General features: G+C 44.3%; 2 protein-coding genes across 2 annotated transcripts in view; one reads left to right on the forward strand and one right to left on the reverse strand.

Moving 5' to 3' along the window:
- Positions 1-10: 10 nt before the first annotated feature.
- TCFL5 (transcription factor like 5) lies at positions 11-7,199 on the forward strand. The gene is made up of 7 exons (XM_064674049.1): positions 11-122; positions 344-1,108; positions 1,792-1,978; positions 2,592-2,751; positions 3,461-3,701; positions 4,079-4,220; positions 4,920-7,199. The coding sequence occupies exons 2-7, from the start codon at positions 378-380 to the stop codon at positions 5,031-5,033; spliced, it is 1,575 nt and encodes a 524-aa protein (XP_064530119.1). The 5' UTR covers positions 11-122; positions 344-377; the 3' UTR covers positions 5,034-7,199.
- The window catches only part of COL9A3 (collagen type IX alpha 3 chain), a 36,051-nt gene continuing 15,842 nt past the window's right edge, over positions 5,989-26,197 (reverse strand). The window contains exons 11-32 of the mRNA XM_064674048.1: positions 24,928-24,984; positions 23,553-23,606; positions 23,075-23,128; positions 22,514-22,567; positions 21,721-21,774; positions 20,313-20,366; positions 19,812-19,865; positions 19,473-19,526; positions 18,848-18,901; positions 18,114-18,158; positions 17,173-17,226; positions 16,717-16,770; positions 14,523-14,576; positions 13,574-13,645; positions 11,426-11,461; positions 10,029-10,073; positions 9,766-9,798; positions 9,244-9,390; positions 8,828-8,882; positions 7,901-8,083; positions 7,568-7,645; positions 5,989-7,004 (exon numbers count right to left, since the gene is read on the reverse strand). Coding sequence (XP_064530118.1) covers positions 6,829-7,004; positions 7,568-7,645; positions 7,901-8,083; positions 8,828-8,882; positions 9,244-9,390; positions 9,766-9,798; positions 10,029-10,073; positions 11,426-11,461; positions 13,574-13,645; positions 14,523-14,576; positions 16,717-16,770; positions 17,173-17,226; positions 18,114-18,158; positions 18,848-18,901; positions 19,473-19,526; positions 19,812-19,865; positions 20,313-20,366; positions 21,721-21,774; positions 22,514-22,567; positions 23,075-23,128; positions 23,553-23,606; positions 24,928-24,984 — 1,521 coding nt within the window. The 3' untranslated portion in view covers positions 5,989-6,828. The remainder of the gene's footprint in view (positions 7,005-7,567; positions 7,646-7,900; positions 8,084-8,827; positions 8,883-9,243; positions 9,391-9,765; positions 9,799-10,028; positions 10,074-11,425; positions 11,462-13,573; positions 13,646-14,522; positions 14,577-16,716; positions 16,771-17,172; positions 17,227-18,113; positions 18,159-18,847; positions 18,902-19,472; positions 19,527-19,811; positions 19,866-20,312; positions 20,367-21,720; positions 21,775-22,513; positions 22,568-23,074; positions 23,129-23,552; positions 23,607-24,927; positions 24,985-26,197) is intronic.

The following is a 26,197-nucleotide window of genomic DNA, read 5'->3' on the forward strand; positions in this document are numbered from 1 at the left end:
CCCGCCCCGGCTCCCCCCGAACGCCGGGGCCCCGCTCCCGCCGCCCGGGCCCCGCCTCAGGGGGGTGCCAGGCCGCAGAGTTTGCCCGCAGCCTCCCCGCCGAGGCCGCGGGGCGGGGACAGGTGAAGGCCGTTTGTCGTGAGCAGCTGTGCTGGAGGGGGAGGGCGGGTCTCACCTTTCCGGGGGGGGAGACATGGTCAGGGTGTCAGGTACCCCGCCAGCGGCAGCTTGGTCCCCGCCCTGTTAACCTCGCGAATCAGTGTTAAGTGCAATTTTTTGTTTTGTTTTGTTTTTTTTTAATGGATAGCACAATTCTCGAAGGTGGTGTGGTTTTCTGTTGAAGGGGACATTGGTAACTGATTAGGTTTGCTGTAGCCATGTCAGGATCAGCCCCCGAGGAGCCTCAGACCATTCCTCAGAGCCCAGCTAGTGCTCCTGACCCCGCTCCCGTTGCTGTCGGACCTGGAGGCTCAAGTGACAGTTCCTTTGGTGAGCAAAACCTTGGCTTCGCCACCCCCGAGGCCAGCCTGGTGGAGATGATGGACATTGAGTACACCCAGCTGCAGCACATACTTTGCTCGCACACGGAGGCCCAGAGTAGTGAAGGTGAAGTGGAAGCCAGGCTCAGCGCTTTCTCCTCGCCTGGTCCCTCTGCAGACCCCCCTCTGCAGCAGCCCTCCCCCAGCACCAGTCAGGATGGGGGCTCGTCCAGCAGCTCTGGGAACCAGTCGGTCTGCCCAGTTACCTGCCAGTCAGGGTTACCTTGTGACAGCTATTGGCCAAGTTCTAACCCACACTTGGGCTATGCTGACTTGCAGGAGCTCAGAATGATGTTGCTTAGCGAGTCCAACCTCCCTCTGAACCAAAGAGAGAAAGCACCCAACAGTAGCTCTGTAGAAGTCTCAGGATGCAGTGTAGTAAAAGCTAAACAGGGTGAAAATTTCTTGGGGGACAATAAAGAAAATATATTTGTTGAAAATTCGGCACTGGCACCAGAGCTTAGATCTAAACCTGCAGTCAGAGCTCGGTTGGAAGACAGATTCAACAGCAGCCCGACAGAAAACCCCAGATGTCAAGAACCCCAAGAATCTGGAGTAACTCTTAACAAGTGTGTTGCAATTACTTTATGTTGTTAAACTATGTATCGTATAGTTCAAAACTGATTTTCTAAGTGAAACCTAAGGACGGTACTTTTTTTAATACATGAGGAGGATGGGTTGGGCTTTGTTAAACTGTGCCATCAAATGTGGATGCAACTCTGCTGAGCTCAGCTTAGGCCCCTCTGTGTATTGCATAAATGGTACAGCATGTAGTTTCAAAATTAATTACTTTACAGCTTTATTCTTGATAACATGTGCTGTAAATAAAGGCGAGAGAACAATGCCTAGTTTTAATATGGAGCTTGCTAAAAGCAAAATAGATTTTTGATCATAATAATGAGTGATTGATTAGTGTTACAATGTGGAGGCCTGACTAGGGGGAAAACTTTGAGCAAAAATGTTGTTGTACAATCTAGCCCTGTAACTGTCTTAGTGTGCTGATAAATGTTTTATTGAAGTGTGAAATGAACTGTTATTGCACAGAATAAAATATCTTCTCAGCTGATTTTCCTTTTTTTTCTTTGGTCCCTGAAGTAAGCAATATGGCAATAACAGTGATTTCTGTTTACAGTAAATGGAAGTGGTTTCTTAGTGATAGTTACTAGAAAGATGTGTAGCTGTATATTTTTCTGCACTCATTTTCAAGCAGTCAGCCTGGTATGTTTTCTGTTTGTTTGTTTTTGTTTTTAAGTTTAGTGACACTGATTCGCCAGCCCTCGGAAGTGGTGGGTGTTCCTCTTCACCAGCAAGGGAACAGGTGTGCTGCACTTGGGAAAAATAAGGCTGCACCTGCCTCACATTCCTTGCCATTCACGTACCCGTTCTTTACCATGAATGCATGCTCTGCTGCTGGAAGTGCCAATCCTTCCCAAGCACAGGTAACTCTACTCTGCCAAGTTCAAATGCTGATAATATTAACTTCTTAGGTGTAAAATAGTTGTGAAGGTTTGGGGTAAAGTGTGGCTGGCTTTGAATAGGGATGATCAGAATGATCTGTAATGCAATTCACTTAAACATCTTTTAAATATACTCAAGTCAGTTGTGTGGCATTTGTAATTTTTGTAATTAGTAGTTACCTGCATCCCAGTAATGAGCAGTAGGCCATTAGATTTCTTTTTTTTCTGGAGTTTATCCATTTATCATCGGTTTCATCTGTGCAAGACAAGAAGCAGCCACTTAGTAGCATTTTCTACAGTTTATTTTGATGATAAAAATATTTCCCCCTCCACAACTTGCAGTAACCTCTGAAGCAAAAGTGATAGAATGGCACTCAGAAATGTCAGAGGTATCCCCAAAAATCACCAGTCTGTCAAAATCCCATGGTTATATGTGGAAGTATTTGGGATTTATTCTGGCTAAAGAAGTAACTTAAGAAGTTAACATGAACATATCAAAATAGGTGGGTTTTGTTTCTTAGTTTTGGTTGTGGTTTTATTGTTTGTTTGTTTTTTAATGTATATAGTCCTGTATTTCCTTTTTGATTTTTCACAGACCTGTGGAACATCTTGCACTATTTTGGAAGCTGCCAAACATCAAGACCTTGGGATACCCAAGACATTCCCTTTCCTCTATCAGGAAGTTGAATCCACAAAACAGACAGTAGGTGCTATAAATAAAGCTTTGCCTGAGGAAGTTTGGATTAAAGTTGGAGGTAAATCATTTATCTTCTTTTCACTTAGCTTTCTCTTGGCCTTCAAATCTACATTTTTGTCCTGACTTTGTGTCTTTTCTGGCATGAATATGATTTTAGTGGATGTAGGAGGTGAGGGGTTTATGGTGGAGATGTGCTGTGGGCAACGTGGGACTTAGATTTTTCCAGAAAAGTTCAAGACCTGTTAGTTTAGCTATACTTTCAAAATTGTTTAGCACTTCTAGCTTGAAGTGAGGAAACTCAAGGTTACAAAGTACCTTTGAAAATCTGGGCCTTGGGTAAGCAACTAGTTTCTTCAGAATCATAGAATCATTAAGGTTGGAAAAGACCTCCAAGATGATCAAGTCCAACCTTTGACCAAATACCACTAAACCACAGGGCAAAGGGGCACATTTTGTGACCCCTGAGCTGATACAGCAGATCCAGTCAGTACCAAACTAAAGGACATTTTAAGGATTGCCCCAAGTGCTCACCAGGCATAGTCTCAGTGGGCTCTCTGAGAAAATAGAAGCTATGTGGATTTTGGAATAGCAAGCAGTGCCTTAGGGCTTCTGAAGGACTTGTAAGAGTCAATCTAGGCTGGCAATAAAGCTTCAAGGATTATTCCACAGAAATAAAGCGACAAAAAACCCCCTTCATGATCACTATTTTCAGGTTAGTGGGAGGGTTACAAATAGATGGTTCTTTTCCTCTTTGTTTTTCCAATAAGACACCTTATGCAAGCAAGCCATAAACAGAAGTTGCAGCCGAATAAACCCGTTGGATCCAAACATGGATCGCAAACCTCTCGGTGAAATTCGAAATGCCCGTGACAACAGCCAGGGCAGTGGAGCTGCCCAGGGCCCCTGGCAGTCAGCACAGCCTGGCTCCAGTGTGCAGGTCCCAAGTGGAACACAGGATGGGAGTGCTCAGCGCAGGGAGCGACACAACCGCCTGGAGAGAGACAGAAGGTAATTCTGTGAGCCAAGGCCTTGCAAAGGCTTTTGAAACCTTGATACTGTGATCATCCAGAGTAAATGTAGATGTGACATGTTTCACATTAGCTCCAAGAAAAAGCAAAGCAGGTGGTGAGGGTTTGGTGTTGCTTGGAGGGAAAATACATGTATGTTTCGTTGTGGTTGTCTTTGTTGTGTTTTTACTCTCTAAACAAACAAAAAGAGATTTCAAAACATTTCACCCATTCTATAAAGATAAGGTAACTTGTGTGCAGCATGACTGATACACGAAGCTTGTAGCAAACAAAAAGAAGTCCGTGGCTGGTAGTCTTCCTTTTGTTTTTGTTTTTCCCTTCCCTCTGGCCCTGGTTGATAACCTCCAATGTTTGCAGGCGCAGGATCCGGGTTTGTTGTGATGAGCTGAATCTCCTGGTTCCGTTCTGCACGATTGACACTGATAAGGCAACAACTTTGCAGTGGACAACTGCATTCCTGAAGTACATTCAGGAAAGGCATGGCGACTCTCTGAAGCAGGTTTGAAATCTGATTTCAATTTTGGTCTTGTGGAAAATGTGAAATATTTTAAAGCTGTAGTGTATAACATATATGGAATGCTTATTCATGATGCTGTTTTTGAAGGATCCACCATAACCTTGAACCTTCCTTTAAATTTTTGGGTTTTTTACTGGTTCAGTTCACTAGTGAGAAATGACAGGCTGTCCTCAGTCAAGGTTTTCAAATCAGATTTTGAAGTCAATATTTTTTTCTTTTAGCTACCCAATTCCTGAGCATGATCCTATTTAGAAAACAATGTTAGAATTAAGGTCCTCTTCAGTCATTCCTCCTCTCCTTTCTTTTCTCTATTTTTTACCACTTTCACAGTCTTCTAATTGTTTTTTATGAACTGTGAGTTCAGGGATGGATTTACAGTTACATGCCTACACTATCTCAGGGTTGGTGAGTGTAAAGGGTTATCTGTCCTATAAGAAGCTCCCATGCTCCACACCAGTAGCTGCAGCTCCAGAGTAATTCTGGCTCTGCCAAGAATTTCAAGACAGTACATGGAGTGTGTATTGGAAAAGCTGCTTGTCTAGATCCTGATACAGCCCCTCAGCACTTCCTATTGAAGAGCTTTATTTTTCCAGAACACCGATGAAACAAAAACATCAACCTCAAGTAAATATCTACAATAAATGTAGTTGTTATTTATTCTTTGTATTTTGATTTTTTTAGGAATTTGAGACTGTGTTCTGTGGTAAAACAGGCAGGAGACTAAAAATAGGAAGACCAGACTCATGTGTAATGTGTCCAGCGCAGGAAAACCGCACGGCTATGGAGACCAAATAGTCAGACCTGACCACCTTGAATTGTGTGACAATGGTCCAAGCTGTATTTTATTCTTTCCATTTACATGCTGAATATGGATTGTGAAATGTAACTTGTAAATATATATAAATAGAGCTTTAAAGAAAATGTTCTTTATTGAAAATGGAAATGGAAGTTAACTACCAGCAGTGGAAACCAGTGCCCTGTTCAAGAGGCTTTGGGACCAGAAGCTACAAGAAAGTATTTTTACCCTTTAGTTTTACAAAATTGGTTTGTCATCCTGCTTTGGGGTTTTATTTAATTGTTTGGGTTTGCCTTTTTTTTTTTTTTTTAAGATGATCCAGTACAGTTAGGCAGAGTTGTAGACCATCCATCTGTCCTGTTATTTGAATGGCCAGATGGAAACAAAGTCTTCCGCTGCAAAGAAAAACTAAAGTTACCATATTATAATGACCATTTTCCCATTAAAAATGTAAAGGTTCTATTGGTTGTTTGAGCAAGTGCTTAGTTTCTAAACTGTGCATATTATGAATTTTCCATTTGCACACATATTTAACATACTTGGCCCCAAAGAGTATTATTTTTAATGTCTGTCACACAACTGTCCAACAGGTTCTTGTATTGTTACTCTAAACCAAGAGTGGCATATTATAAACAGTAGATATTTAAATGCACAAACTATTTTTGTATTTAAAGAAAAATAGGACACTTTGTTCATAGGCTTTGGCATATAGGACAGAAATAGAACAGTGTTTTAGCTGAGAGTGGCTTTATTAATTTTTTTAAAATAGATGATGCTAGCAAGTTTTAAAGTATAAAAAGGTCTACCAAAATTAATACTGGTTTAAATCACGGATAAGGACAATTTTGCAGCAATTTATATCCAAACAATCCTAGTAAAACCAGTTCTGGAAAATGGAGTTCAGCTGAGTTAACTTGATGTGTAAATGACACAACATCACAAAGAAAAGGTTAAAAAAAAAATCTCCTTTTATTTTTACAACAGTTCATTGCAGGTGGTTTTGGCTGGACTTTAGAAGAGCATCCTTTCTTACATGGGGTTCCATCACAATTACTGTGCAAATAGCTTAAGTAGAGGTCATGAAAATGCTGTTACTTCATTTCTTTTATTATCATATGGAAATATACAAAAATTCTTCCCTCAAAATTAAATATATACATTACACCTTTTGCAGAATTTGATTGCAAGAGGATTATTGTTTACTAGTCTTGGCAAATATTTGAGGTGCAATCTGAAAATTGCTAAGTGACAGCATATATGTAAGTGATGGTCGTTACTCCGGCCAGAATGTTAAGATATTAAAATACAGGATATTTAAATGCATGATTTCCACTGATAGAAGAGGAAGTTTGGTGCCTGAGTACCTTAACAACGTGTGTCTTTGTGCACAAACCTGCAGAACTGAAATCAGAGGCAGCAGCACCAAGGGATTCAACTGAAAAGGCTCAAACTTTTATAGCAAGAAGTCGTGATCTTTAGTGTATGGGGGGGTGATGGTAAAAAGGAACAATGCTTCCTCTTGCAGGACTCTTGAGCAAAGGGAGAAAGGAAAGGTGAGGTTGTTTAGCAGTAAAAATTCTGGAAAATAATTGGGGAGGGAGGAAAAATACTCATAAAGCATCTTTTAATTAAAGTTTTCACCTGATGCTTTCTTTTTCATAGAACTGTGTCAAAGTCTCCACTTAACAGAACAGAAGGAGCATCTGTCCATTTAGCACTAGGAGGATTCTGTTTTCTTACAATGCACTGTTTATTTAAATATTCAGTCACTTCTTCACTTCTTGTACTGTTGGTTTATGATTTTTTGGAAATTGATGCTGCAACAGCTCCCATGCAAGCCGACGTGTCACATATTCCTGGAGTTCCCTGAGCCCCAATAGTACCAGGAGTACCAGGATCCCCTGGCAGGCCGGGTTCACCCTGAGCCCCATCACGGCCATTTTTAGTAATTCCAGGCACACCAGGTGGTCCTAAACAAGAAAGGGGGAAAGATTACATGATGTATTTCCATCTCTTCTTTTTTTATTTTTTTTTAATTTTATTTTTAATATATGTATATATGTGTTGCTTTTAGAGATCTTAATATACTTTAAGTGTCTGTACATCACACTTGTTATGGCCTGTTGAGTACAAGGTGTTTTCAATAAATTTACCCTGAATCTGAAGTTTTGCATTTTTTTTTATGCCTGAATAATTTTGTCAAGGGATGTCCTGTCTGTGTGAGCTCACAGCTTACTTATTGTGACAGTAGGTGTGGTCACAACTGTCCCTCCTTCCTTGGCACCAGCTTGTTCCCCAGTGGGAGGCTGTGGCCTTCAGCAGCTTCAATTCACTGCACCTCCTCAAGTCAAGTTGTAATTAAGATTCTGAGTAACAGAAGAGTGGTGATGATAATCTACTGCCAGCTCTATGCAGAGCTGTCCCCAAGAGCTGGACTTGATGATCCTTGTGGGTCTCTTCCAACTCAGAACAGTCTGTGATTCCTAAGCCTCTGCTTTAGTGATGGAGTGTTAAATTATTTGCACAGCCTTACCTTGGAGTCCTTGATCGCCATCAGGCCCATCAATACCTTGACCAACAGGTCCTTTATCTCCCTTTTCACCAGTGTCACCTTGAATACAAACAGAGTTTCAACAGTGAGTTGTGCACTGGAGCCAAGGACAGGAAGGGGAGAGACCAAGAGGAGCTAAAAATCCTCAGGACATTAGTTGGATCTCTGCTTACAGGGCATCCCCAAAGATGCAAACCCCCCTCTAGAACTCCATGGAGGCCTGATCTCCTTTCCCCCACTGCTGAATTTAGTACAGTTTTGCAATTTATTTCAGTGGGCATTAAAGAGAAGCAGGTTGCTTTAGTCTTAACTTACCTCTGGGACCAGGATCTCCCAGCTCTCCTGTTGGCCCTCTGTATCCAGGGGGACCACGAGGACCAGGATGCCCAACACTTCCCATTGCTCCAGGAGGACCTGGGGGCCCGGCTGGGCCAGGCCAACCCGTCATTCCAGGGGACAAGGGCTTCCTCAGATTAGCAGCTAACTGTGCAATTTGCTCTGAGAAACACAATGAAAAACTGCATGGCCAACATTTTCCCTCTTTGCTTGAGCAGATCTTCCTGCCACTGCCACACACTTACTGCTTCTGGCAGAAGGAAACATTGAGTCTCCTCTCAGCCCACCTGTAGCTTTTTGGGTTTTTTTTATACTACACAGAGGGATTTTCATCATAAATCTGCAAGTTTTTAAGCCATTGATATTTTCTGTTTCCAAAACCACTTTAAATGACATCAAGTATTTTAACAATTGATGCTTAAATAATTAAAACAAGTTTTCTAAAGCAAACTTTCAGAGTTTAACCTCATCTCAAATGGGGAATATAACCTCCAAATGCAGAACAGTAACTCTGAAGAAAGAAGGACACTCTGGGGGGCTCTGCTCCAAGGAGATGGGGTGCACTGAGGAGGGAGAGGAGGTGGGAGCTGAAGTTCAGAATGACACAGGTTAGGGCAGGCAGACACTCTCACAGCCTGTGCTGGCACAATACTTGTGTCAAAGCTGCTTTCAGTGCACTTTGTCTGTTGCCAAGATAAATAATTGAAAAAATACTAATTTTAGAACAATGAAAGACATCCCAGAAACAAGGTGACCTCCTGTATAATTTCCCTGCATTAAAGGTCAATGTATTTTTTTCTTATCCAGACAGAAAATTAACAAATCTCAGGAGCTATCTTATGTTCAGGATCTACTCATCTTCAGCTAATATGGCAATTCAGTCAGTTTTCTCTCAGTGATACTCACCATTTATCATTTCCCCGCAGAGTTCTCTGATATGTTGTTCACTGGCCTCTTTGCCCTGCAATTAACAGAAGAATTTGTCCTTGTACAAATCATGTTTTCAATAATCATCCCTGGCAGAAGCTTCAGGACACAAAATACATTTCCAGCAGCTCAGGAAGAAGCACAGGATCCCACATGGAGAGGAGTGGGTTCTTTCCCCTCTTCAAAAGATGACAGCTTCAGTTCAGAACTCTGTCACAGTAACAACAGAGATTAATTTTAATGTTAGGCCAGATATTTAATCTGGGGCTAATTTGGCCTTACTTTTGCCTGCTGAAATGCAGGACTTTATTTTTTGAACATACATCCAAACCCCACGATCCATTTATTCACTTCACAGGCTCCCTGACTGTGCCCTAGAAGCAGAGGACACTTACAGGAGGCCCAGGTTTTCCCGTGATGCCAGGAACACCCTGCACCCCCTGATGGCCCATGGGCCCCGGATGTCCTGGGATTCCTGGTGCTCCAGCTGTCCCATTAGGTCCTTGGGCACCTTTTGGACCAAGTTCTCCTCTTTTTCCTGGCTGTAATGAGACAAAGAAAGCAAAGACCACTGAAAACTGAAGATATGATCCATTGTTTTCTCCTGGTCATTAGTTAAGCCTTTTGTCAGGTTTCCCTGACTGACCTGGCTGATATGTAAAATTCTTATATCCTGTGGGTGGTTTTACACATAAACAGGAGTCCTTACTGCAGCAAAATTATCAAACATATTCCAGTATTTTGAATGCTACAACCCCCTGTCATTCTCACAGATCCTATAGCATGACTATGAGGAAAACATGTTTCTAGGGAATGGCATCAGAACTTAACTTATTGACAGGTATCATTGAAAGATGCAATAGTCATGTTTACATCCAGACCTTCTGGGGCATGAGCCCTCAGTGTCTGACACATACCTCTCCTTTTTGGCCAGGGGGACCAAAGGGACCCTGTTAGAAAGAAAAAGGAAATAAGAAAGAATGAGCCATTCAGCAAATGCATGTCTGAAGCCCAACCTCCCAAGCTGCAGGAAGCTGTACAAGGCTTGGGTTGCCTTCTCCTTTTCACAGCAGGGTTGGAGATCTTGGATGATTAATTCTGACTGACCATATTGATACATGGTTTTCTAGACCCATCTGTTATCTGAGGAGTCAATCCTGCTGAACCTGAGGACACCTACCAGCTCTCCTTTGTCACCTGGGAGGCCATCTGCTCCAGCAATGCCCTGAAAGAGAGACCAGAGTTAACTCTGCACCTGCTGGTGCACAAGGATGGTGTTGCTGACAATGAGGCTCACCCTGAGACTTGGATAACCTCAGTGCCTGAGGGAGATGGGGTCTTTTTGCAGCCTACACAGCTGCTCCAGCAAGAGGAAGTTCCCTCTTCCCAAGGCTGAACTCCACAGTAGGTGGCACAAGGACTGGGTGCCCTTTGTGACAGGCTGGGACTTGGCTGAAAGGCTGAATTCATACAGATGAGATCCCTGGTGGGGTGGCCATGAAAGACACCCACAGGCTGTCCTTGGACAGTGAATCTAATTTCAGGTTCCCCAGCTCTGTATCTCACAGAAAATGTGGGTTTGCAGCCACAGCCAAATATTCAGTGTCCGTGTTCTTTAGGCTTCCTGAGCAGAGTCACCTGCAGAACATCTTCATCCCACCCTTAAACTGCAGTGATCGTCACTTGGTGAGGATCCTCCCTCTCCTCTCTGTCTGGGGACTGTGAGAGTGGCTAAAGCTCTAGTGACATCCCTTTTATCAGCCAGGACGAGGAGCATCAATTTGCTGATCACCTCCATCCAGCAGCAGCAGTGTGTGCAATTTGAACATCACTGGGGGTGACACAAATCACTGCAACCTGCTGCCACCGGCCCCACGGGCAGCACTGCCCCTGGGGAACACAGAGCTGGCTTATTACACAGCAATTAGAGCAGACAATGAGCTTGTTATGGTGACTCGATGGCTTTCCAGAGGAAGTCATTTCAAGACAAACAGAGAGTAGGTTGGTCTTTCCCTTAGCAACAAAACGGAGACCACACAGACACTGACACTGGTAAACAAAACCAGCAAGGCTTGCTAGAAAAGCCTTGTTTTCTGTAAAAACACAGTCATGCATTAATGAAAGCCATATATTTGATGAAAACTGGCTCAAAAGCTCATTGCTGAGATTAAACCAACTATGGAAGTTGAGCAGCAAAAAGTAAAATATTAAAGTAGTCCATTAGCTTTTAATTTAGGACAAAGTCTTCCTCATCAGCCACATGGAGTTCAAGGAAAAGCTGCACTTCTAAACGTAACTCAGGAGGAATGTGATGTGAGGAGCTCCTACACAGATGCCTCGTGGCTACAAAACACACAGCAAGGGTCTAGTGTTTTTATCACAGCATTTTCATGAGTCTCCATTAGAACAGCCTGCATCTGTGCCAACAGGAAAAATGGGACCAAAGAGAGTTTTGTTGGTGCCTGCTGCAGAATATTTTCATTTGAGGGAGAAAAAGCAGTTTGTTTTGTTCTAAGGCTGTGCCTGAGGTTTGGGTTAAATGCCTCTACTGACAACAGCACAAAAGTTATCACTTACCTGGTTACCTTTGGGACCAGGAACACCAATAGGACCCTGTGAATATGAAAAAGAAGGCAAATGAGCTCAAACTGTTATTTTCCTGTGAATTCCTGGTGTAGTCAGACACTCACTCAGCGAGGGGTTGGATTTACTCACAGTATAAAATGGACAAGACCATTTTTGTACCACAAGGGCAAAAAGTCAGGATGGTTTTTCAAGGCTTCATTAGACTTCAGTTTTCGTGGGATTTAGAATTAGGTGTTCCCAATTATGAGACTCATGGAACAACACGGCCATAGGAATAAAATACATTTAGATGATGAACTGACTATCATGCCAGGAATAATCCAGGCAACTTGAAAAATCCTTCCAACTTTACCTACCTGGCATTCACAGAGAGGACATGAGACATTTTCAGCCCTATTTGTGACTTTTCTGCTCCACAGAGCAGAGCCAACAAGGAGTTCAGGAAAACCCCAATTTTTTTTCTCTACTGCAAAATCTACATGGGAAATTCCATCCTTTTACCCTTGAAAGAGGATTCCTACAGGACATTCATCCATCTGGCATCTGCAAACTGATCCTGTTCTATTAACTAGATCTGGAGATGGCTCAGCAAAACAGAATCTTCGAGGAGGACAAACACATAGAACAAGGACATGTCATTTTGCTCAAGTCAAGCACTAAGCTGAAAAAAGGGGGGGGGATTTCTATTAAAGGAAAATAACTGTCAGCAAAACAGACAATAGAACACAGAAATGCAGAAGTGGCTACAGCTATTTATAACTCCCAATTTATGTTTGCTGATGACAAAGGCAATATATTCTTTTCTGAACATTATCATCTAGATTTATACCTCTGGTTTCACTGAGTCCCAAGGCTCCATGAAAGTTTATGGCAACGAAACACAGTTCAGTCACCAAAGACCATGCCCTGCCAGGAACACTCCCTTAGAGAGCAGCTTAGCCCAAAGGATTTTCATTCAAAACTGTGATTTACTGCAGTAGTAATTCCTAGGGCAGGACATGTTCTCAAGTGCCACATCCACACGTTGTTTGAACACTTCCAGGGATGGTGATTCCATCCCTTCCCTCAGCAGCTTGTTCCAATGCTTTACAACCCCTTCTGTGAAAAATATTTTCCTGATATCCAATCTAAACCCCCCCCGGCACAACTCGAGGCCATTTCCTTTCATTCTGAACAATCAACAATTACATCTTAGAGTAACTACACTTGACTTTGGAGCCAGAAAAAAAATCTAGATAATTTTTTATTGCTTTAAGCATAACATTTTCCCTCTCTCTGCTCAGAGCAGCTCCCTGGATGCTCCGTGCAGGGGCCTCTTCCCCTCTGAACATACATATTCTCACCGCAGCGAAGCCCTGAATGCAGTCAGAGCCCCACAGCTCCACAATAACCCTCCTGTTTCACACTTCCAGCTCACAGTCACTCCAAGAGGCTTTTTAAAACCTGCCTGGAGCCAGCACAGAAGGGCCATTGTGGAACCCCCGTGGTCCTGCTGTGATTGCTTACACAGAAACTTCACCTTAAGGCTGGAGAGGAGGGAGCTGGTGAACACATGGCTCCTGTTCTCCTGCAAGCCCCCAACAAATGCTGTTCACTTTGCCCCGATGGTTTCTTTTAGATGAGAATGAATTAATCTAAATAAAAAGTCTCATTTATCCTGAGGTGGATGGCCAGGTGTGTTGCTGATCAGAAAGATCAGTCACTGAGCAAATTGTAATTTAAAAAAAAAAAAACACCAGAAAATCTAATCAAGCATCTGAGTAACAAAAATGCACAAATCAGCTCTCCTGTGCTCATGGGAAGTGAGGCTTTGGTGGAAGCAGCATACAGAGCAGGGAAAAATCCCAAACAACATCTATTCTGGCTAGGATGGGACCTGATAGCCCTGTCCAAAAATAGTGGGAGTTCCTAAAGTGAAACAGAAACAAGAACAGGAACAGAAGAGACAGGATGCACGAATCCTGTTACCTGCCATAGGGTCCATCCTGGGCAGCAGCCTCAGAGAAGGGACTGGGACACCAAATGTACAAACCTGTTTGTGTTTGCTGGGGTGACATCAGCTACACCAAGTTTTGGGCCCCCGTTACGCTCTGGTTTCATATCCCAAACAGGAATTAGTTACAGATGTCTTCTCCTTACCCTGTCACCTGCCTCTCCACGGATTCCAGTTGGACCAGGAAGGCCAGGTTCACCACTGGCCCCTTTGGGACCCTGTTAGGAAAACAACAAAAACCAAGCTGCAGCTTACAGTGCCAGGAAACCCTGCATGCTTCAACACCCCAGCAGTTCACCACTCTCCACAACATGTTCAAAAAGGTTATTTGTCTTGGATGTTCTCTCTTCCTTTTCCCCCAGGACTTAGGGACTACTTGTGTTGGTTGGTACAGCTCACTCCAGCCTCTGTCCTGGTCCACAGGCCAGGTCAGGCACCTGCCAAGGTGCTCCAGCCTTTGGGCTGGGCCTTTCACTGGTAAATCACACCTGTGATGCCACCAAGTGATGCTCCCTGAAGGCAGCACCACGTGCCAGTGTCAGTGGGGAATGGAGCATGGAGGTCCCACTGCCTTGGAGAGAGGAGGGAGAAACATGGGAGTCCTCAGTGCAGCAGAGAAGAGGAGGAGTTCACTGAAGAAATACAGGCTGAGAGTGGCCCAGATCAAGGAGAAGCTGAGGTGTCTTTACAGAGGTCAAACTTGAAAAATCATAAAACAAGCTCAGCTTGTTCTAACCCTCTGCTATGGAGAGGGACACCTTCCACCAGACCAGGTTGCTCCAAGCCCTGTCCAACCTGGCCTAGAACACTTCTAGGGATGGGGCAGCCACAGCTTCTCTGGGCAACCTGTGCCCAAGAATGGGCTCAAAACTCCAACTCTTCCTTCACAAACAAGTGCTAAACATAAACTGTTCTGGCAGGCAGCTTATCTGGGCTTGTGTCCTTTCTAAAGTTGTCAGATTAGTTCTGGCAAATGGAAAGACGTTTCTTCCTACCCTTCATTGCCATCACACAATTTTCTGGCCAGAGGTTTGCAGAAAACAGTGGCCTGCCCAAACATGATGCCCATTAAATTACCTCTGTCATCACACTGACCTGGAAACCTCGGACACCACGGGCTCCCATGGGGCCTTGGAGACCAAGTGGTCCCTGAAAAGAGAAAGATCAGCTTTGGTGAGGAGCAAATTCAGGGCCAGGTAAGTCACTTGTGCAGTTACATTGGCAGAGAGACAGTGTGCAGCTCTGTACTGCAGCACTTTGCCCCGTGGCATTGCTGATACCACTGTAAAGTGATGTCTGATGTTCACTGAGCTTTCTCAGCATTATTATTATTATTATTATTATTATTATTATTATTATTATTATTATTATTATTATTATCAGAAATGCTTATTTGTATAATTAATGCTTAATTACATACCACACTGATGAGTAGTGACGATCAATGACAGCAAAATGTGGCAGCATAGACAATATCCATTAAAGGGGATCCACTATTCCAATACTATGCTTTGAATTGATTGCAAGGAACTATTGCAAAACATGTGCTGCAGGCCCTTGGAGATGAAAAATGGCAATTGCATCCATTTGCTTGGACATACTTTGTACCAACAACATAGAAAAAAGTAGCAGCTGATGCTGTTAGTGCAGGGGCTTTCAGGAGCTCACCAGACAGAACATGACTATTACCATTAGGAGTCTCTAGTGCTTTCTTCTGAGAAAAATCACATATCCAGTAAAGATCTGGGATGAAAAAAAACCCTTTAAGTAATTTAGGCACCTAAATCCCATTTTGTAAACTGTCTTCTTGAAACAGATGCCTTCAGCAAGCTTCTGTCACGAGGAGGGACTGCAGCTTTGCCTCCTTTCACAGCCATCCCTGGGGGAGTGAAGTGTTCAGGGACACAAATAAGCTTCAAACTGGCCACTGAAATAAAGCAGCACCGTCCTCTAAAGGCTATAGAACTGCTTGGGTATTTTTGTGGTTACTGTTTTCACTTCTGTTTTTTGCTTGTAATTTATTCAGGAACTTAAATTTCATTTAAGGAACTTTATTTATAAATACAGAGCTCTAGGAAAGTTAAATTGCATCAAAAACGATTCTGCTGCGCTGGTGCCTTTAAATGTGGTGGGACCTGACAGGCTTTGAATGGGGAGAAATCCTTGGTACACTGGGCTAAACCCCCTCACATTATTTTAAGCCAAACAGCCTTAACACTAGAAAAATCCTGCAACTCTCTTAGAATAGCACAGTCTTAACTAATAAATTATTATTCTAATAATACAAATCAGAAATTAGGAGCTCAGGTTACACATAACCATGGGTTCAGCTGCTATTGAACCCCTGTCAGAACTCTGCACCAATGCAATTAGCTCAACTACTGTTGCTTTTTGGCTATAATAACGTGGTACCTTTTGTGGGGCCAGGTATTTCGATGAAAAACTGCAGTCATAAAAGCAAACATTATTACTAGAGTTTATTTCTAAGGCTGATTTCCCTCTCCTTGAAAGTTTCAGGAGCAGCTGCTCACAAACAATAAATCACACAGTTCAATTCCTTCTAAGTGGTACATACTAGAAATCATATTAGACTTGCTGTAGGCTCCTGGATTTCAAAACGAGTTTAAGATGAGGAAAAAAAAACAAAAGAAAAAAAGCCCAACAAAACCACTGGAATGTCAGGTACAACCCCAGCACCAGCACTAGCTGGGGAGGACAAGATAGAAAATGTACCCAAGTGTTTTTAGTAGTGTGATCAAAATCAGGGCTTTGCCATCCTGATATTATTAATTATCATCTCTGCTCTGGAGCAGGGACATGGCAGGGGGACATGCAGTTATTTTCAGTTTCGTTGTGTGTATGACTTCAGGTTTTGCAGTGAATCCCTCTTCCCTGCTCCAAGGACAGTGATAAAGAAATGGGGAGGTTTCAGTGTACACTGCAACAGCTTCACAGCAGCTTTGCTTCATTAGTGGCTCACTTCAGCACAGGCAGAGCCTTACTATTCCTGTTTAATGAGGGGCTTGCTGGCTGTCCAGTCTCTCCTGTCAGACTGTAGCAGCTCCTCAAACCTCTTGGACAAGTGCAGCTTCCTTTGCCAAGGGAAATATGAGGGATCACTTGGCATTTGCAGGGAGCTGTCAGTGAGAACAGGATCTGACTCACTTATGGGGGACATATTCCTCTGCTGCCAAAACTCCCCAGAGAGAATGTGGCCTTTTGCTGTAGCCAGAGAGTAACCCCATACACAAACTCTATTTTGGTGATTTACAGGCAGTGCTGTACTTACAGTTGCTCCTCTGGGTCCCGGCAGCCCTCTCTCACCAGGAACACCAACATCGCCCTGGCAAGAACACCGCAGTCAGCCGTGACACTGAGGAGCCATGAATCCACCCTTCCCTCCCCCCTGCAGAGCCAGAAGGCATTCCTGGATCCCAGGCTGTTTCAGTCCCAAACTCCCTGCCCCGTTGGCTCATCTTCTCCTCCACACCTGCTGGGCTTTGCCCTCTGCTGCAGCACAGTATCTGTACACGGAGGTGTCTGCCTGTCCAGCTCCCTGGGGAGCTCCACACCCGTGTGGACTGCCTGCAGTGCTCAATCCCATGGGATTGCACGTGTTGCAGGCAGCTCAGCACCTCTTGCATCGTTATTTGTGCAGGGAAGCAGCACATGAGCTCCAGCTTCACAGTTTGGTTTAAAACTCCCTCAGCAGAGCTCATGCTCGTGCAAATGATGGGATACTTACAGGGATGCCTGGTTCTCCAGAGGGACCTGCCTCTCCCATCTCTCCAGGACTGCCCTGCAGAGCAGAAAGCAAACACTCAGTTAGGGCATCACTTCAGAGAGTCGTTTCTGTCCTACCTGAACAAAAGGAGGAGGGAGTTAAAACCTGGGTCAGGGAATAAACACAGCTTTTAACTTTTAGAGTTTTAAGACAAAACTCCCAACCCCAGACATGTAAAGAACAGCTGAGCTGCACATCCTGTCCTGTCCAGTGACCAAGGAGGGCTCTGCCAGCCCCAGGGCAGCGTCACCACGTCCCTCATGGGACTGAAGGGGACCAGTGAGACAGGGATGCTCTTCTGGAGGTGTCCTCAGGACATCCCATCACATTCACTCCTGCATCACCCTCGTGTCAGGAGAAATGCCTTCCTGCATGCTCTCCTGCATGAGGATTAGCAGGAATAATGATGCAGGTGCAGAGGGGGAAATTCAGAAAGAAGGGGAGGGACAGAAAAAAAAGATGCTTTTCAGAATAGCTTTGTCTGTCTGAGGTTTTCTTTTGTCTCACAGGTGGGTGCCAATCTAAAGCTCCATGGAACGTTTTAGCCTGACGTGGGGGGGAAAGTCTCCAGAAGGCAAGATGAGAGAATCCTGTTCCTGCTTGCAGGTGCTCAGGCTTTTGATTCCCAGAGAAGCTCCTGGGACTTTGACCAAAGGGTGAGGTTTACTGAACCACTGATGACCCTCCTGTGCACCTGCTATGTCTTCACTGAATGAGAAGCAAGAGCAAGGCCAGCCCACTTGTTTTACCTAATTTCTGCTCCTTGCTGCCAGGGGGGCTCAGCCCCAGCAGAAATGCTGACACCACCACTTTGGGGTAAGTCCTCCCAATACCCTAAAGCTAAAAGGCCTTGTTGTGACCAGCTTCCCCACCAAAACCCATCAGTAGAGACATCCACTTACTGGTTCACCCTTTGAGCCTTTAATACCTGCTCTTCCAGGCAGTCCCTGGGGAAAAAAAATTATATTAAAGCTATGTCAGAAGAAGTGAAGTTATTAAATTTGTTATTGTGGTCTGATTTGACACACAAGGAGCAACCTTTGCTTGAAGCAATGGAGGATTTAGATTTCTGCAGCTTTCACTGTGCAAATTACGACTTCAATCTCTCTCCTGCTCACTGCCCTTGCAGCTCTACAAACACTAATCCTTGGCATTAGAGCAAAGAGGAAAAATATGCAAATAGACCAACAGCAGAATGTTCCAGGGCTGTTCAAAATATTGTGTAATACAGGAAGAAAGGAATACTTTACCTCTTTTAAATAGTTTTTGTCAATAAACAGTGGTAAACCAAGGACAGAGCTCAGGATATTATAACCCAGATCTTACCTCCCTGCATAGGGAATGCACATCACTGGGACGTGAAAGAGAAAATCTCTCTGAAATTTAGATTTTAAATAGAATCAGAGAGGCCAACAGCTATGGAGTTAGAATATGGGGCTACTCCAGGTGTTCTCCATTCTGTCCTATACACTGCTTCCCTGACTGCATGGTGGGAAAAGGGCATTTCCTCTTGGCTTATCTGGGGCCCCTTGTGAAACAACACACGAAATGACCCTCCCCTGTCCCCAGGAGGGATCTCTGCAGGCAGACTGAGCTGCTGGAACCCCAGAGGTAGCAGGTCCTGCTCCATACTCACAGGAAGTCCGTTTGGCCCCTTCTCTCCAGGAGCACCCATTGGAGCTGCATCACCCTGTGGATAGTGAGAGGTTAGGAGGGATCCTCCAGCACTGGGAAATAGTCTGACACAGGGAGGGGACACATTCCCAAACAGGCATTTGTATTCTTCTCCCTCCCCAGGACCAAGAGCTGTTGTGCCTACAGGAGGTGAGCCCCCACTGGACATGAGCTCCCAGGTGTTTCCCTGCAGCTCCCAGCCTTCCCTGGCAGCACACACTCCATGTTCCTGAGGGATCACCATTCAAAAACCAGGCAATGAGTACCTGACAGGCAATTGAAATAAACAGATGACTCTGTCAACAGCTCTGAAAAGGCATCTCTGAAGGCCTTGAGTCAGCCAGGAGGAACCACTAAATACAGGGACACAGCTGAGCTTACATCATATGTGCATCTTCTTCACTTAGGGAACTTCCTTGGGATCAATTAATAGAAGCAACTTCACTCTCCTTCACTATTGACGTTATTAGGAAGCTTTTTAGAGGCAAAAGCTTTCCAGCCAGGCTCTTCTTGATCAGTGGCTTTGCAACACTCAGGGCACAGTCACAGGAATCTTTCCTGCAGTGCTTAAGTAGGACTTTACAAACCTTCTCACCATCGAGTCCAGGGGCTCCATCCCGCCCATCCTTGCCAGGAATGCCCTGCAACCATGCACAGCACATGTTAAGGTCAGGAGGAGACTCTGTGGTTTGCAAAACACAATCACATCAAAGAACCTCTGGGCATTGGGTTGTACTGGGAGGATTTTCATTAACAGCAGTACAACTGGAGTTTAGTCCAACTGGGATTGCACTGGAGGTTACAGAGACCCAGAGCACAAGTTTGGCAGCAAAGATGGCAAGAAACAGTTTTTTTCCAATTATGTTTTATCTCCTGATCTGCAAGCAAGATACCAGTGAGACCTGTATCCTATTTAATTGACTTACAGGTTCTCCTATGAGTCCACGAGCCCCTGGGTTTCCTTTTGGTCCAGCTTTACCCTAGAAATCAACAATAAATCCTGAATTAGCCAGGACACAACTCCAAAGAACCATCTGTCAACAAAGATAATACTCAAACTCTCCAGGGACATTTCATTCAGTTTGGGCTGAACCTCTCCTGTTCACATAGGTTTGGAGGTTCTTTTGGGACACACCATAAAACTGGCCCAATGCTGGCTGCAACATTTGGGAAAATTCTTGATTGTTTCAAGGAATGGGAATTTAGGATCTGATCCCTTTGCTCCAGGCTGTAGCAACATTTTGACACCTTACTAAACAGGCATCTTTAATAAGAGTTAAACATCTCATTTTTGAGAGGATACTTTCATCTCTTTCACCTCCCTTTCAAGCAAACCAAGGGGGCACAAGCCACAATAAACCTGTGAAACCAATTCCTTGGAATGTCACATCCCATTTTGGAGCAGAGGGGTGTGTGACTGCACTTACAGTATCTCCTTTGGGCCCCCGGAATCCCTGAGGTCCTTTGCTTCCTTGTTCTCCCTGTGACACAGGAAGAAAAGCCATTCAGCACCTTCATCACACAGTGACAAGACTGAGGTTTTGAGGGTGGAACGAGGAGGGTTCTGTGCTGTTTGTTGGTGTTAACAGAGGTGTGAGCACACACATTCCCCCAGGAGCTCAGTTGTACTTTCTCAGTTACACTCTGTGATTCCTGACACACTTTTTACAGCAGGGACTTTGCCAACAATCCCTCAGGGCAGGGACCTTCTTCCCCTTCATTTAATGAAGCAATTTCGTTAAGCAGAAATAGAGTGGGCGAAAAACTTCAATATTTACTGTCTAGATACTGTCTGGCATAATGAAAAGTTTGGTGAGAAAATGCCTGATTTTATTTTAGTTTAGATGAATTTAATCTATAATTCCAAGGACTAGGGAGGGGTCCCCAGAGGGTAGGACTGCCTCGGGGTCAGTGTGGTCTGTTGGCTGCTGTGGGCAGGTGGAGGTACCTGCTGTAAAACAGATGCCATATTATCATAGAATGCCACAGTGGTTTGGGCTGGAAGGGATCTTAAAGACCATCTCATTCCACCCTCCCTGCCATGGGCAGGGACACCTTCCACTAGCCCAGGTTGCTCCAAGCCCCATCCAACCTGGCCTTGGGCACTCCCAGGGATGGGGCAGCCACAGCTCCTCTGGGCAACCTGTGCCAGGGCCTCACCACCCTCACAAGGGAGAATTTCTTCCTAATATCTAAGCTAAGTCTGCCCTCATTCAGCTTAAAGCCATTATTATCCACAATACAACAGACAGGGTGGAAATAATATCCACAATAAGACAGACAGGCCAGTGGAAAATGCTCTTAGAGAGGCCACAATGCTGCAGGTGCAGCTCAGGTCCTGTTTGGCTACAGTGTGCAGGTTTGGTGTTCTCCTACACCTCACCCCAGAGCTTGGCAAAAGGATGAGGATTCCATCTTCCATTCACAACTATTCCTGCTTGCAGAAAAAATCCTTGTGAGTTGTGAGCACTTGGGAACAGACCAGGCTCAAAGAATGTAAGCTCAGAATAATGCTGATTCTTCCTCCAAAAGTAACACATATTCCCCTCTCCAGCTGCTGATGCTCAGGGAAGGGCAGTGAAGCACAGAGAGCAATGGAAATGAGGGGAACTTATTCTGGCATGGGGAACAACTGGAGGAAAGGCATCACGAGGTCTGGGCCAGGTGAAACAACATTGCTCTCACTGGAGGGAAAAGGGCAAAGGGAATAATCTGATGGAGGTGGTCAGCACACCCTCCTGTTCACTGGCAGCAGGGCTTAGAGCAGGAGGAATAAACTTCAGGCTGTGGTTGTGGAAGTCAGAGCCGTAGAGAGCCTGGGAAGTGGATACATACAGCTTTCCCTGGAGGTCCTGGGATTCCAGGTGGGCCTCTGAAACCAATGTCACCCTGCAAAGAACAGACATCACTGTAATGCTGTGGTTGGCAGAGGATGAAGTAACAGTATCCCCACCTTGTACCTCAGCCTGACAAAACACAAAGACACCCCGTATTTCCTCCTCATTTGCAGAACAGACTTGCAAAAGATCCCCCTCTGAACAACAGGTTTTAACTCTGGATCTCCCCACCTTTATCTCTCTGATACACTGATACCATTCATGGCCTTGCTCTCTTGGTAACACACTTATTCCTAAATAAATGCATGTCTTCATCAAATTCAAAACCATTCAGGCTGCTGGTCAAGGGACCATGACAAGAGTCCAAAGCCACGAAGAGCTGGAGATTAACCCTGTTCTCACTGAGGAGACTTCTCATGTCCTGAAAGTCTTTGTCCATCAGCATTTCTTTGGCTTTTTCTTGTAAAGAGACAGAACAAAAAGTGAAATGAAACCTTCTTCTTTTGGTTTTTTTTTTTATTCTGCAAGATTCTTTAGCATTGTCAGCCTTGTGGGGACAGCTCTTTGTCCTTCTGGTTGGAATATTTCAATGTGGCTGGCTCTGACCCCGCCAGTACCCTGGAAATGTGGATTCTCCTGACTTTGGAAGGTTGTTCTGGTGAGGGGGTGCACAGCCCACACTTTATACCTGTACAAGTTTCCCAGTGGAATTCAGTAAGGATAAGTGCAAATGGCACCTCTTACAAGACAAACTGGTGCTGGAGGGGAAAAAAACAGAAGGTTTTTCTTACTCTGTCACCAGCTGGACCCATTGGACCAGGGAGGCCTCTTAGTCCCCTCGGGCCCTAATTAAGAAAGCAAATCAGTTAAAACTCAACCACTGTTCAACACAAAAGGGCAGAACAGCACGAGGTAAAAACTCATCAAGACAGAAAACATTCAGAAATAGTGAGGAACAGCAGAAAGCTCAACTTTCTGATGCACAAACAGGACACCCTTTTGGTGACAACCCCTGAGCAGTGACACTGTGCTGACAGCCCATGTGGGACATTCAGCATCCCCGTGCTCTCCAGCCCACCTCCCAGGCTCTCAAGCCAGCCCAGAGCTCAGGTCCACCAAAAAGGTGTCCAGGGCTCTGCCAGGAACCCAGTTCTCATCCAAGGTGAGGTACCAAAAGCAGGACCTAAATTAAAGCTCAGTGAAACAGTACGATTTGTTTTTTCACCAGCATCAGTTTTCACATCTATAACTCCGCAGAGGCAAGAGCTGTTTGTGTAACCAAGGTGATTGATGGCTCCATGGAGTTCCACAGTGAAAAGGTCATGGGAATTGGGCAGAAGAGGAGTTGTTACCTGCAGGCCAACACTGCCTGGAATGCCTGGAGGACCGGGAGGGCCAGGGTTACCCTGGGAGAGAAAAATCAATTAGAAAAGAGGAGAGAGAGGCTCAACACACAGCCAGGGACCTCCCTCCCAGGTTTCTCTTCAGAATTACAGGCAATTTCTTCTACATGCAAGAACATTTGGATCAGTCAGGAATTTATCCAAGTGATTAATGCAGGGCTTTTCATGAGCTGACATCCCTGCATGGGAAACAACAGGTGTCAACTCAAACTGATCCTAACATGATGATCATTGGGAAGATGAATTTTCCTGGAGAGGTAGCACGTGGTCCTACAGGCACAGCAATGGAAGTCAATGCACTTCAGTCATAGTAACTTCTCCTTGTTCAGCCAGTTGCCTTATTTCTCCCTGTCTTCTTGAAAAATCACTTATTATGGAGCTTTTAAAGAGAAAAATCTTCCCCCATCCCTTTTAAATCAAAGCTTACCTTCTCTCCTTGTTTTCCTATTTCACCAGGTTCCCCTTTGTGACCAGTGTGTCCCTAGAAATAAGAGTTATGATTATTCACATCCCAATAGAGTCTTGTTTCAAAATTTAAATTTTGTGAGACAGCTGTAAGACCTAAATCCCCATAACATGAAGAAGTTATGGGGAAAATAATCTATAGGTGTGTACAGAGATCACTTCTGGGGGTGGCTATCCATGTACCATTCCTGTGTTAGGTACCAGTTTTGATGTAGTTTCAGGAAATGCCCAGATTTGGTTTTCCAAAGTGACTTGCAGGCCATAGGTCTCCAGATGCAATTCTCAAATACAGATCAGGAAGCAGAACTCAGTTCCCATCGCCTTTGAAAATGGGGCTGAGTCACTTCTGAAAACCCCATTCTGCATCTGTAATCTCCTTTTTTAAGTCATCTTTAATATCTCCATCATCAAGCTTGCAAAGAAATACAAGTCTCACTGAAATCTTTTACATAAAACTCTGATTCAATTTGCATCTTGGCTCCCTTCCTATCATTGTGGGAGACATCCAGACTAACTTCAGCCATGGTAGATTTTATTCCTCACCACAAAAAATGTCCTGTGCATCATTTGCATCATAACTGGAAAGTTTCTCAGGCTTTTCCATTTCATGAGCTATGAATTTTGAGTAGTTATGCCCTAAATATTGGGTACTTGTAATGATATTTATGACTCAGTGCAGAGACCAAACAGACCCAAGAAAGGTCAGTTCAAGAGGAATTGAGATGATTTCCCAGGAGTTGTCCCACTCCTTGCCAACTTCTAAATCCTGCTGAAAGAACTGGAGTCACTTATTACTTTGTCTCACTGCAGGAGTGTAACCCACTGCACAGACTCCATGTGAAGAGAGGACAGAGGAGATGTTTGACTGCTGAGGGAGATTTCCTGAGGGTTGAAACCTTGAATTTATGTACCAGAGCCCAACAACATAAACAAAAAGCTGCCTCGTGGTACACTGGCTATAAAAACAAAAATTAAATTGTATTTAATTATATAAGTTATGTTTTGCTCCAGTAAGATCTGCTCCCCTGTGAGCACAATTTCAGAACTGGTGAGATTTTTACAGCTTTCAGGTCTTGGAAAGGCAGCCCTGAACTGCTGCCTCTGCTTGCTCCTGTCCATCAGCTGTGCCCCACACGGCTTGCAGGGTGTTTTAATCCGTGCTCACCCTATGCCAAGGGTTAAATTTCATTTGTAGGAATAAATCAGGCAAATGCATGGTTGGTTTGGGAGGCGTGGAGCCTACAGGAGACATGGACTGTGTACACAGTTTAACCCAAGGGGTTCATAGTGGGGTTTATTTTGGGACACAGATCCTCGTGCAGGTGGTGTTTCCTTACCTTGAACCCTGGCATTCCTGGGGGACCTGGGGGACCCGGTGGGCACAGAGCTGGGCACTGCAAGGAACAGAAACAGTGTGGTTCAGCAAACACACACAGCACATCCAGGGAGGCTGCTTTCATTACTAGGGAGAGGTGAAAAGGTCGTGTGGGTTTGGGCTCTAAATCCACTAAATCTGATGGAATCACAGCATCATGTATTGACCAGCATTTCCCTACGGAAAGGGGTCCTAGAGGTCCCAACCCCCAGCAACCCATAAAATAACAATTTATGAGTGGACTGCTTCACTTTGAGCATGGGCTGTGAGACATTCTAAAAGTTCACAGTATCCACAATCAAAAATGCTGAAGAATCTGAGTTCCCCAGTGAATCTGGATTGGTCCCTCGTAAATCATTAGGAACATATTTAATCCTCTGCATCGATTGACCCCTATTGATTTCCTTCAGCCAACTCCCTAAGTGAAACAACGACAAGTATTAGAGTTTATTGGAAGGGGACCAATAGAAAAATAACTCCAATACCTATAAGCTGGTATCTGCAGATGTTTAGGGGTGGGTGAGCCCCTGGTGGGAACTCTGACTGGGAATAAATCAGAACATACATGGAAATTTAATGGAGAAAAGGGCCATACTCTAAAACCTTCATAAATAGGGAATGAGATTTTCTTCCACAGCCTTTCTTTTATTTGTTTGTTGGTTTTTTTTCCTTTTAATAAAACCTCAGGCAACACCTCAGCAGCAGAAATTTAATTTTCTAGTATATTCCACAGAGTAACTTAAATTAAACTTGCAGAAATAGCATCATTTTCTATTAACTTCCACGTGATGTGCCATAAGGCAGTCTGAACTGACTCTGAGCTTTTTTTGGGGCACATCAATTAGAAAACCAAAGAAGCTGTCACAACAACAGCTGTGAAATCTGCGAATGTCACTCCCATCGCTCATGGGCTCAACACTCCTTTCATTCCCCTGAAAGAAAGGAATCAAGGCTTTCTCCTAAGGAAAGAAGCCTGACCAAAGCATATGCCCATAGGAACCCGGTGCCACCATCCATGGAAATAAACAGTGCCACACACACAACCTTTTCTGTGGCAAAGCAGGACTAGAGACATTCATGAAAAGCTGTTGTCATTTACCAAATGCTGAAGTTGTTCTGTAAATGAAGGATGTATGCAAAATATGCATTTTGGAAGGCAAAAATCAAGGAAAAAAAATCAGCACTAGAATCAGAATGGTTTGGGTTGAAAGGGACCTTAAAGTTCATCTCCT

The sequence above is a fragment of the Pseudopipra pipra genome, chromosome 17 (assembly GCF_036250125.1).
Source record: "Pseudopipra pipra isolate bDixPip1 chromosome 17, bDixPip1.hap1, whole genome shotgun sequence".
Taxonomy (NCBI): domain Eukaryota; kingdom Metazoa; phylum Chordata; class Aves; order Passeriformes; family Pipridae; genus Pseudopipra; species Pseudopipra pipra.